Genomic DNA, 12,885 nt, shown 5'->3' with positions numbered 1-12,885 from the left:
ACCATTCTGTGGTACACGAGTCACAACTAATGAACCAGTATTAACTGAGGTTCCTTAGTTAATACTGGTTATAATACAGTTAATAATAGCTAACTGAGCTATCATTAACTGAGGAAACCCTGGTGGCATAGTGGTTAAGAGCTACAGATTTTGAATCCACCAGGCGCTCTTTGGAAACCCTTTGGAGCAGTTCTACTCTGTCCTTTAGGGTTGCTATGAGTCGGAATTGACTCGACGGCAGTGGGTTTGGTTTTTTTGGTTTATTATTAACTAAAGTGCATTCTTTGCTAAGATTTCCTTAGTTTTTACCTAATATCCCCACTCCCCCCCCCCCCCCAGATCCCATCCAGGACACCACATTCCATTCAGTCGTCACGTCTCTTTAGGCACCTCGCTTGATGGTGACCATTTCTCAGACCTTCCTTGTTTTTGATAATGTTGATACTTTTGAAGAATACTGGTGAGGTATTTTTTGGAATGCCTCTCTCTTGCAATTTTTCTGATGTTTTTCTCTCGATCAGACTGGGGTTATGTGATTCTCGTCGTATCACGTCAGTATGACTCAACACTGTGGATGTTGACCTTGATCACCTGGCTGAAGTGATGTTTGTCGGGTTTCTCCCTGTGGAGTTACCCCCTCATCCCCATACTGTCCTGTCTGGAAGGAAATCACTATGCAGAGCCCACACGTTAGGAGCTGGGGGTTAGGCTCCACTTCCTTGAAGGCAGAGTGGCTACATTCAGTTAATTCTAAATTATTTGGAATTCTTCTCTACAGGGGATTTGTCTGTCCTCCACCATTTCTTTGTGTACACAATCATTGGTTTCTACCAGTATGGACTCAGGGATGTTTTAGTTTATACTCTGGGTGTGTTTCAGTAATATGTTATTTATTTTGTCACTTGGGCTGTGCTAGCCTTGGGCACTGGGAGCCCTTTCAGGTGGCTCTGTGTCCCCTTGACATGCCCTGCTGCTGTGTTTGGTTTTGGAGCACTTCCTTGCTTTCTGGCTCTACAAGATGGCACATGGAGCTTACTGATGCCTCCTCGAATGTCTGTATTCCAGCCCTGTGGGATATGCGCACACATTTTTTGGAATACTCATTTTAAAATTACGGGTAGAGTCTGTGGTACATTCCTTTGAACAATCTGAAAGTTGCTGTTGTTAGGTGCTGTCAAGTCTATTTCAACTCATAGCGACCCCGTGTGGACGAGTAGAATTGCCCCATAGTGTTTCTAAGGATACAGTTTTTACGGGAGATTACCAGGTCTTTCTCCTGCATAGCTGCTGAGTGGGTTTGAACTGCCAACCTTTCATCCAGCAGCGGAGTGCTTAACCGTGGCACCACCCGGGTTCCTTTTGAGTGGCAGATCTGTCTTCTTTCACTGCAATTGTTTGTTCCGTAAAGAACCAAAAGGCATTGGGAGCCAAATCTGATTAATAAGGTAGGCTAAGAAGAGTAGTAGATAATACCTAAAATGAAAAATAAAGAGAAAGCAGTATAAGCATATTGCTTAGCAAAATGGAGGTAAATATCAGAAACAACCAGATGGGACTCGGGGTGCTGGTTTGTTGCAAAGCCTTGTAGTAGTGTTGACTTCGTAAAGGAAGTACACGTAGGTAACTCTGAGTTGAAGAGAAGCCCACAGGAAGGCTCTGATTAAGAGGGAGAGGTTGAATACACAAGAATATGAAGGGATAGTTAAAAGTTTAGGTTTCTAAGGGGGTGGAAGGAGCTGGAATCCAGAACACCAAATGGAAGAATTCGTCTCCGCTGGGAGGAGGATTAGGTCAACGCTAACGATAGCAGCCCTACACCTGTCCAGATAGCGTGACCTCGTCCTTAGAAAGAGCGCTTTCTGCTTTATAATTAGAGCGTCTCATTTAAGACAGTGTCTCACAGCCACACTCAGTGTCATCTGGGGACCGCTAAAGTCCCCAGAACCCTTTCAGGGACCCACAAGGTTAGAAATGTTTTTATAATAATATTAAGACATTTGCCTTTTTTGTGTGTCAGCACCCACACTTATGGTGCAGAAGGGACAGCAGGTAAAACTACAGGTATCCCGGTCGTTGGCAGTAAAAAAACCCAAAACAACAAAGCTCCCATTTCCTAAAGATTGTCCTTGAGAAAGCAGTAAAGCTTACTAATTTTATTAAACCTCAGCCACCGAGTGCTGGTTGTTCTCAGTGGTCTGTGTGAAGCCCTGAGTGGATACTGAAGCATCACAGTCGTGGTGAGGAACAGCATCTAGACGGCTGCCTGGGTGGTGAGCGGAGCTGCCGCTGTTGTCACAGGCACCATTTGTACCTGAGGGAACCAAGCCAGACCTTGGGGAAAATGGCGGGCATTACCTGGAAAATGAACGGAGCGGGCCTGTCGCTTTGAGGGAAGCACTCTGTTGCCAGTGATAAAAGTGGAGATTTCAGATGAAAATTAGAATTTCAAACTCTTGTATCTGCCACTCTGAGCTTGACAGCTTCCCAGTATTTACAGACTTTTTTTTGATGAGATTGTAGTGATACTAGTGAGTATGGAATTTTTTTTTGTTATCGTAGAACGATGTATGGAAGCTCTGTGTAGGCCATTCCACATGACCGATGCCAGATGGTACAAAGTCATCTGTGGATTAAAGAGTGATTGAGAGTACAGGTCAGACCAGTGGGTTTAATGTAATGGAGCATCACAGGGTCATGTGCGGTTCATATTGTACAGTGCAAATGACCTATAAATAACGTTTAGGAAACTACCACTTGACAAGTTTTGGTGTAGTATCAAACATGAATATCTGTTGACATCGAGTCAATTCTGACTCATGGAGACCCCATGTGTAACAGAGTAGAACTGAGCTCCACAGAGTTTTCTTGGCTGTAAACTTTATGGAAGCAGATTGCCAAGCCTTTCTTCAACAGTGCCGTTGAGTGAGTTCGAACTGCCAATTTATAGGTTAGTAATCAAAAACCACACCCATTGCTGTCAAGTTGCTTCCGACTCATAGTGACCCTATAGGACAGAGTATGACTGCCTCATAGGGTTTCCAAGGAATAGCTAGTGGATTTGAACTGGCGACCTTTTGGTTAGCAGCCATAGCTCTTAACCACTGCACCACCAGGGCTCCATAGGTATAGTAGTCAAGTGCAAATCATAATAGCCATAATTATATGAAAACAGCAACAACAAAAAAACCCAAACCTGTTGCCATAGAGTCGATTTCCACTTGTAGCCACCCAGTAGGACTGAGTAGAACTACCCTATAGGGTTTCCAAGGAGTGACTGGTAGATTCAAACTGATGACCTTTTGGTTAGCAGCCAAGTTCTTAACCACTGCGCCACTAAGGCTCCATGATTGTATGAAAAAAGCTACTAGAATTCTCTTCTTTTTTCTAATGATACATGTTTGTGAGGCTGGATATTCTTTGTGTACATCAGCCGAAACAATACATCGCAACAGGCTGAGATATGAGAAGCAGATTTGAGAATCCAGCTGTCTTCTGTTAAACCAGATAGTAAACAGATTTTGAAAAATATAAAACAATGCTATTCTTCTCACTAAATTAAAAAAAACTTTTTCGTAATAACTATTTATGTTAACATATGAGTTTTTAAATGAATGAATAAAGAAATATTAAAAAAATTGTCTCAACTTAATTTCTAGTATGGTAAATACCTATAGATAAAAAAATAGAACCACATAAACAGAAGCTCTGTGCAGTTCTCAGTAACGCGTGCAAAGGGGTCCTGAGACCAACAAAATGTGGGAACAGCTGGCGTAGAGTCATTTGCTCTGCAAGCGACTCCTGAAATAAATGGTGAACCATGAACATGTATGTATGCTGATAAAATAGTCTTTTTTTTTTTTTTTTTTAAATCGAAGTACTGTCTGAGACTGTGGAAGAAAATTACTTAAAACGTATCACCTCGCTGTCCTTTATAGCTTCCCACTGCCCCTCGGTGCACGAGAGCTGTGGTTGGAACATGAGGAGAGGATCTGTATTGTTCCCACGGCAGAGCTCAGCATGCACGGGGTCTCTGAGAGGATGGCCCCCAAGTGTGGGGTCTCTGAGAGGATGGCCCCCAAGCCTTTCCACCCATAAGAAAACCCACTGCCGTTGAGTTTATTCTGACTCGTAGCGACCCTATAGGACAGAGTAGAACTGCCCCACAGGGTTTCCAAGGAGCACCTGGTGGATTTGAACTGCTGACCTTTTTAGTTAGCAGCCATGCACTTAACCACTACACCACCGGGGTTTCCATGCCTTTTTACAGGAGCAGGGAATCAGGTAATAAGAGTGGGACTGAGCTGAAATACGAAGCAATGGGGATAGAAGAAAAACAACTGCTGTACTGGTTGGTGTTTTTAATAAAGCCACTTCTCCTGGGCAAGGTGAAGAGTTGTGGGTGTTTTAACCGGGTTAGGGTGCATTATCTCATGCTGTCGAGTCAGTTTCATAAATCTAGTTATGCACAGATAAACCTCAGGCCCTGCTGTGTCAAAGATGACTTTGGAGTGAGTTATGTAAGGGGAAACTGGAAAAAAAAAAAAGGAGAGAAAAGGGGTTTAGCGGAGGAGGAAATGCGATAACTAAGAACTTTCTTGCTTTCATTACTTCCTCAGATCCTCTGTCAATGGGCCCGCAGAAAGCTCTGGAAACCATTGGCGCCAATTTACAGAAGCAGTACGAGAACTGGCAGCCGAGGGTAAGCTTCCTTGATGTGCTTTTCCCTTTTTTTCTCACAGGGAAGCTTCAGTCTCTTGATTCTAAAGAGTCTTTGAATGCAAACGGGAATCTTGCACAGGCACTCAACCCCTGTTATTGTGGGGCTGCGCCCCTATTGCATGGCCCCTTTTCACCAAGGTGTCTGTCAGCACACTGCGAAGCTTCCCAGTGCCAACACAGTGTGATGAGCCAGGGCTGGGCAGTCTGTTATTTACTTTGTTTAAGTTTTCCCCCAAAATCTTCAGAAAAGGAAAAGTACTTTTCATGTTACTCTTAAGTCATGGTCTTTGTTTTGCACAGGAAATGCATTTTCAGTAACTTTTCTGCAACTTGAACTAGTTAGAGCTGCTCCTCCTGTCTTCTATTTTCAAACAGTTAAGGAAAAAAAGAACCCAACATTCAAAAGATGACACCTATTATATGCTTTCTCTTTGATTCAAAGGTAAGGATTTTTGAGGGAGCCATGTGCTTACATATTTTTGTTGCTTATGTATTTTCGGTTTTTCATAAAGAAAAGTGTCATGGAATATAACTGTGTCATTTGATGTTAAGATCTTAAGTGATTTGTAAACCACCCAAAGACAGATTTCCTATAGCCTTATTTATTAGCTGGTTTGGGGATTTAATAAATTTAACAGAAAGTTGGAATGTTGAGTGTTCGTGGAGGTGTCCTTCCATCCACATTTGTGTGACGCAGAAGGCAGGCCCAGCAGGTGGCCTTGCCTTGTAACTCCCGTGAGTTTCACTCTTCCTGTAGGGATCTGTGCCTCATGGGAGCAAATGATACCCAGAACCTTGGGAATGTTTGCCTGCCTGGGATTTCAGGGTGTGGATAGTTGATCCACACAATGTGGAATTTAGGAATTCTTTGTGTGTTATTTACATCCTAAGGGGAAGAGAAGAGTCAGAGATGAATTAGTTCCTGCCTTTCATAGTGCACTAGGTGATTTTTGTTGCTCTTCATAGTTGGTCATGGGGTGGCTGATTGTTATGAAACGTCTCTGTGTCTCAGGGTGTATCTTTGTGCTCTGCATGCCCGGCCTGTCAAATCAATAATAATAGACTTTTGTTCTTTGGAAGGTGCTTTCTAAATGGTTGTCTTGATGTATGTCTGAAGGCTCTACTTTTCCCTCCATCAAACGTGTTTCCTCTAGGTGGTTTTCTTGAGAGTGCAGTGTCTGTTTGGGTGTTGGGTGAGAAGCAGAGAAATATTTTGATGGTGTGACATTGTTGTTAGGTGCCATCGCATTGGTTCCAACTCATAGCGACCCTGTGCACAACAGAATGAAACTGCCCAGTCCTGCGCCACAGTTGTCGGTACGCTTGAGTCTGTTGTTGCAGCCGTTATGTCAGTCCGTCTCGTCGAGGGTCCTCCTCTTTTTCATTGACCCTCTACTTTACCAAGCATGATGTCCTTCTGCAGGAACTGGTCCTCCTGATAACATGTCCAAAGTAAATAAGACAAAGTCTCCGCCATCCTCACTTCTAAGGAGCATCCTGGTTGTACTTCTTCCAAGACAGATTTGCTCATTCTTCTGGCAGTCCATGGTGTATTCAGTATTCTTTGCCAGCACCATAATTCAAAGGCATCAACTCTTTTTCAGTCTTCCTTATTCATTGTCCAACTTTCACGTGCATGTGAGACACTTGAAAACACCATGGCTTGGGTCAGGCCTTTTTCCTCAAAGTGACGTCTTTGCTTTTGAACACTTTAGAGAGGCCTTTTGCAGCAGAATGCCCAATGCAGTAGGTTGTTTGATTTCTTGACTGTTGCTTCCATGGGCATTGATTATGGATCCAAGTAAAATGAAATTATTGGCAGCTTCAATCTTTTCTCCGTTTATCATGATATTGCTTATTGGTCCACTCGTGAGGATTTTTGTTTTCTGTATGTTGAGATGTAATCTATACTGAAGGTTGTAGCCTGTGATCTTCATCAGTAAGTGCTTCAAGTCGCCTTTACTTTCAGCAAGCAAGGTTGTGTCCAGGGTCCATAATCTCAGTGGTTTTTTTTGTGTGTAAATTTGATCATTTGTTCTCCATTTCCCTCCTGCTCTGTCCAGGACCCTCTGTTGTAATCCCAGTCAGAGTAGCTGGTAGTGGTAGCCGGGCACCATCTAGTTCTTCTGGTCTCGGGGCATGTAGGCTGTGGTTCATGTGGTCCATTAGTCTTTTGGACTGATGGCTCCCTTGAGTCTTTAGTTTTCTCCACTCTCCTTTGCTCCGGACTAGAAGGACTGATAATTGTGTCTTAAATGGCTGCTCACAAGCTTTTAAGACCCCAGACACTATTCACCAAAGTAGGATGTAGAACATTATCTTTAAGAACTATGTTGTGCCATCGAGTTGGTAGGATTTTAGGAATGGATTTGCAAAATAATTTTCTGGACGAGAGGTAGTTCAGAGGACTGGGGGAATGTCCGCAGACTCCAGGGCAGTTAGGAAAAGGCATTGGTGTCCCAGTGTGGGTGGGATTCCAATTGGATTGGTTAGGAAGTGGAGTCTGGAATGAGTATCAGCTGCAGCCTAGAGAGAAGCTGTTCATGCTGACAGAGTGGGATCTTTTGCCTGCATTCAGGAAGCAGAACTACAACAATGAATACTCGATGTTTTCTTCTTGAATGCCAAGACTTAGTGCATTCATTTTTAAGTGTGATGTTTAAATATTTCCTACTACAAACCGTGAGTGGGACTTGATGATTGCAGAAAAGAGCCTAAGGTAGATAATGGCTGTTGTAGAAGACCTCTGACCACCCGCTGGTGTCAAATGTGTGGCCGGCCACATGCACTCGCCGGAGCAGTCACATGCTGTGGCGTACACCGCACCTTCTCTGCTCCATCTCTTCACTTGGGTTGCAGGAGGTGGTGGGGGAGGCCTGGGATCCAGTGGCAGCGTGGCCAGACCTCCTGCTGTCTTCTAGAGTCTGCACAAAACACGAGGCAATTACCCAGCTCAGATGTTTCTGTGCAAGGTGCCTGCTTCTTTACAGTAAATTAGGGTCCTTTGAAACATTGCAGCGCTAAACACGTACCACTTTATTGCACTCTACAGGGCTCTTGAGTTTTCTGCAGTAATAAAGAGAGGTTGATGTGCCATCTGCAATAAAACAATGGGAGTGTTATTAAATTTCCCAGACCTTTGATGTAAATACCCATAGATCTGGTTTTCGCTTTCTCTGTGTCTTTTATTGCAAGATCCACAAAGGTTGGGCAATTTGAAATAAGGTCATTTTCATCAGTGCTTGCTGAAATGGTGGCACGCCTCCAAGGAGGCGTGGGTGGGCACGGACAAGGAATGTCTGTTGTCTCAAGAGCAGTTTCCCACCCTGGATGTGTAGAAAGCTGACCACCAAAAGCCCAGCAACGCAATAAGAATGGCACCTTGAAGATTTGATGACTACCTTGTTGGAGCTAAAATGCCTATATTATTTCCTACTAATGCTTCTAGCTTTAGCTATTCAAGATTAAATATTTAAATATTTTGATAAAGGCAGTCTTGGTTGAAGAAGGAGTTTAAAGAAACCATGATGAATGTATCTTTTTCTGAAGGCTGCCAGACTCCGTCTTGCCCGTATTTCCATGCCAGACTCATTGAACCCTTTTCTAAATAATTTATCTGTTTGCCACTCGTGAAATATATCTTCTGATTAAATTTAAGATTTTGCCTTATTGCCTTACAGGTACATAAATTTGCGTTCTGCAGGAGATTGAAGAAAAAAATGCCAAGTGTTGTTTCAGCTTAAAATACTGCAGTTGAGTAAACCTCACTCATTTCAGCAGAAGTCTCAGATGAAGGTTTTTTTTGGGGGAATGGGAGTAGGAGATTACAAGGCTGGGGTATGCAGCGCCCAATTTATCTTTTTAAGGAACTTTCTAGCAAATTCAGAGCTCATGTAATTGAGTACAGATACAATTGTGGAGTCAGAGTCGGTGAAAAAAAGGAGTAGGAGGAGTCTCAGTCTCTGCGATGCTCTTGCCCCCAAGCTCCAAAATCAGAAGCAGAGTTCCACAGCACAGGTCCTTGGATCTAATTTTAGTTCTCCCTGGTGGCTGGAAAATAAATTTTTACGGAGGTGTTTCTAATTTATCAAAGTAAAGGCTTGCTGCTGTCAAATCAATTCCAGTTCATAGCGACCCTAATTTATTAAAGTGAAGAAGTTTGGTGAAACTTCCGTTGTTAGCAGGTTCTGAAGTGACCCCATGAGCGAATCCATTTTAACCAGTGTGTGTGTCTGGGACAAACCAGAAGACCAAACCTGTTGCCACTGAGTTGATTCTAACTCATAGAGACCCTGTAGGACAGAGTAGAACTGCCCCATAGGGTTTCGAGGGAGTGGCTGATAGTTTCAAACTGCTGACCTTTTTGGTTAGCAGCTGTGATCTTAACCACTACGCAACCAGTGTCTAGGAAAGGGGACAGAAATTGTTCTTTAGTTATCGATGTACTTGGCTGTGAAATCTCATCAGCTCACCCAAGTTTATGAGTGATGAAGGTGGCCAGGCCTCTCCAGTTGGCAGTGGAAGCTACAGGAAGTGGAATTGTAAATAGGAATCACCTTTGAGATGATGGGCAATTCTTAATTAGCCTCCACGTGCCAGTTCTTAGTTATCCACACACAGCTGTGTTTTGCAGATTAGATTTAGCAAATGTTAAACTTCGGTCTTCAGTTCATCATGCTTCTCAGATCTGTCACAGTTGACGTGTGGTCAAGGAATGAAAGTTACTTTTAATGTCAGATGAACAAGTTTTTATGTGCTTTATGCTAAGCAGAGTATACTTAGGGAGAGAAGTCTATCTCGGGACAAAAGAAAACCCCCACAACCTGGCCCATCCGCCATTGCTGTAGTCGAGTTGATTCCGACTCACAGCGACCCTATAGAACAGGGTAGAACTGCCCCGTAGGGTTTCCAAGGAGCGGCAGGTGGATTCCAACTGCTGACCTTTTGGTTAGCAGCAGAGCTCCTAACCACTGCACCACCAGGGCTCCAAATAGAAATGGTTGTTGCATTCCCATGTGATAGTCATCCTTCTCTTTGGTATTGACAGTGAAGTTGTTTGCGTGCCTTTGTGGTCACCCTTTGAATCAACTGAAGCTGTTAGGAGAGTCTGGGGTGGCTGAAAAGGAAAATGAAGGATAGTTTCTTTTACCTCTTGGCTTGTCCATAGGTTTTCAGACAGGGGTGTTTGTAGAACCCAGTGTTTGTGTGGAAGGCAGTGGTTTCTGGTGGGTGGTCTTTGGGATGTTTGCAGTTCAGGCTTCTTCCCGTCTTTCTCTAAAATCCTGAAATGAGGCTGATGACCTGACCCACCCACCTCTAAGGAGGATCAAGTGGACATGCCTGATAAACTAGTACCCATTTGTTCTCAGTTGCCATCGAGTCAATTCTGACTATTAAGCTGTTAGGTGTTGGGGAATGAGCTACCTCAACCCAGGTTGCAAGGTTGGACATGGAGTGTGCTGCCTCGGTGGTTAATTGGAGGCTGCCAGACTCCTGGTGTTCTTCCCTTGGGCTGATGGTAAGCTCTGTGACCCCCGGGCTATGGGCACGTGCCCCTGCTTTGGGCCAGAGTAGGGGCAGAGCAGTCGCTCCTTACCTGCGCCCTCAGAGTCTAGGAGTGCACTTAATACAGGGATACAGCAAAGGCCCCTGAGTAAGTGGGCTCTGCCTCTTCTTAGGATTTTTAGTCACAAGTGGCTAATCAAGGATGAAACTAAGCTTGTCTTAGAATTGTGTTCCACACCTGAAATACAATTTAACACATTTAATAAGAACACAATCCGAAGATATTTGTGGAGTGGACCGGTGCGATTGTATTTGGTAGTGACACCTGCTTTGGGCAGCCCGTGATGACGTTGGTCTCCCATTTCCTTTGCAGTGCAGCTGCTGAAGATGGCCCTGTAATTAAGACAGCGTCATTGCCTGACAGGCCGTCCTATGTCACTGTCCATGGCTGCCTGTCCCCCTGCCCCCTCCTCCCTCTGCTCCCTCCTCCCTCTGCTCCCCCGCCCCCTCCTCCCTCTGCTCCCCCGCCCCCTCCTCCCTCTGTCTCCCTGTCCCCTCCTCCCTCTGTCCCCCTGCCCTGCTTCTCCTTTTCTATGGACCCTGAGGCATAATCTGCCTTGTTTGTGTTTTTGTGACAAACTGCAAAAGAGGTCTCACAGCCAATGGCGGAATGGTGGATGAATGGCTCCCAGTTGTACGTGATTCAGTGTCTGGTGTGAGCATGTTGTATCAGGCGTCATTCAGTTTGCTTGACATTATAGACAGTAGCTTCTGGTCATCTTGGAGCTAACTCTTATGTTTTGATAATTTCCCTTAACTGCTTACTGCCCAGAATGGTAACAATCATGCCTGTGACAAACATTTTATTTACATTGTTGCTTTGGCCTTAATAATGTTTCCGTATTTCACCCCCCTTCCCTTTTCTGTTACTTTAAGTCTGACAGTTTTTCCACATACCATGTTCAGTGTGGGTTCTGCCTTACGCTCTTCAGCCGCAAGTCTTTTTGTTCAACCCTGTTCACGCACTCACCTGTCTCTCTGTCCCCAAAGGCCACAGCGTGGAAACAGCCACCTCGAAAAGAGTGCTCAGCTATGGAAACACAATTTATAAACTCAGTTTATAACCAACTGGCCCACCAACTCCACCTACGTTTCATAAGTGAGCGCGCAGCCTTACGGTCTCTCTGCCATCATGCAGACAGCCTATAGGGACATGACCCATACTTTCTTTGAGAAACAACCACATTTAAAAGGAAGAAGAAAGAAAGAAATCAACCCATCTGGGAAGACCAATAGCCTGCTGTGAGACTGGAACTCTTTAGGGATATCACTCCATGAGGCTCGGCCTGGGAGGGGGAGCGGGATGGACTTCCATCCCCGTGTTGAACTCTTGCTCTCTGAGGAAGTGGGGATGGGGTCCTGGGGGAGCCCACTTATGATTTAAGCTCTTGGTGGTTTGAATGGTGTATCGACTCTGCGCCTGTCAGTGGATTTCTGGGTTTCTGACAATGATCCATTGCTCAGGAAGAACTGCTTTCATCAGGTCTCTACCACTTCTGCCTCCCATGAAGACCCTTTTCTCGTTCTTGTTAGGCTGGTGACTCCTTTGATAGCTCATCGCTTGCCTTTTGCTGTGCACATTGCTCCTTGCAGGTGTGCCCATCTTACGGGAAGGGAAAACTCGTCTTGGGGAAGGAGAGGTTTCCTTCCTACCATTGTACTGGATCTTGGGGGGCAGGTAGTATCTTGGTAACTCTGGAAAGAACATGGACTTATTGAATTTTGGTTTTGCCCCTCCTTAGAAATGTTAGTTAGTATTTACCCTTTGAAGGTTTGTAAACGTAAATGAAGGTAAATGGGGAGATGAAATGATGTATTTGCACCATGGCACGTGGTGAGCTGTCAGCAGGTCCTTCCTTCCTTCCTTTCTGTGACGGTGGAGATGGTGAAGGCTGCCCTAAGACACTCACAGGTCACTCTGCTCCAGCCCTTCTCCACCCGACCTTATCTCCGCCTGGATAGCTCCATTCCCAACTCTCCGCCATGACGTGGTCTTCTTGAGTATAAGAAATATTTTTAGAGACAAATAAGGGCTTACCTCTGCCCTCATGGCTTTAGATGGAGCCTGACAAGCCTCTCAGGGGTGTCCTCTCGTCTGCATGTTCCTTTTAACAAGAACGTGATCTCTGTGTGTGACAAACTGCAAATGAGGGCTGAGTGCTGTCAGTTTGAGGGCGGAAACTGTAAGCTCAGATGTCTGGCGCTCACAGACGTCACGTGCAGTGCTGGTTTCCACATTAACCTGGAGGCCCATGGTCCACAAGGATGTAGGACAGCCAGTGGCTAGTGCTAGGGATGGAGATAAAGCTGCCCAAGAAAGCGCTGGTTTGAAGTCAGAAAGTAGAAGATAGGATACATTAAAGAAGGAGGTGCTAAATTTGGAGGTAGCAGTGACGAGCCCACCATATGCTCACCATATGCATGGGAAGAGTTGTAAGATTATATTCCAGCCAGACGAGAGTCCTGATCAAGGGGGAAGTAATCGATAGTAGATTAAAGGGGGAGGACCACCTGAGAAGTTTCTGCTGTACTTGATTTCTTTTTCTGGGGGAAACCATATGTTATAGTGGTATTTGTGAACTTGGAGGCTTTTCCGGGGGA

At 44.7% G+C, this 12,885-nt stretch overlaps 1 protein-coding gene across 6 annotated transcripts in view; it reads left to right on the top strand.

Annotated features, from left to right (window-relative positions):
* The window catches only part of RPTOR (regulatory associated protein of MTOR complex 1), a 444,673-nt gene that overhangs the window by 108,152 nt on the left and 323,636 nt on the right, over window positions 1-12,885 (top strand). For all 6 annotated transcript variants that reach the window (XM_064270591.1, XM_064270592.1, XM_064270594.1 and 3 more), the window contains exon 3: window positions 4,617-4,699. In XM_064270591.1, the coding sequence (XP_064126661.1) occupies window positions 4,617-4,699 (83 nt within the window). The remainder of the gene's footprint in view (window positions 1-4,616; window positions 4,700-12,885) is intronic.

This window comes from Loxodonta africana, chromosome 18 (genome assembly GCF_030014295.1).
Source record: "Loxodonta africana isolate mLoxAfr1 chromosome 18, mLoxAfr1.hap2, whole genome shotgun sequence".
Taxonomy (NCBI): domain Eukaryota; kingdom Metazoa; phylum Chordata; class Mammalia; order Proboscidea; family Elephantidae; genus Loxodonta; species Loxodonta africana.
The sequence above is the reverse complement of the archived record's forward strand: the minus strand, read 5'-3'. Positions and strand labels throughout refer to the sequence as shown.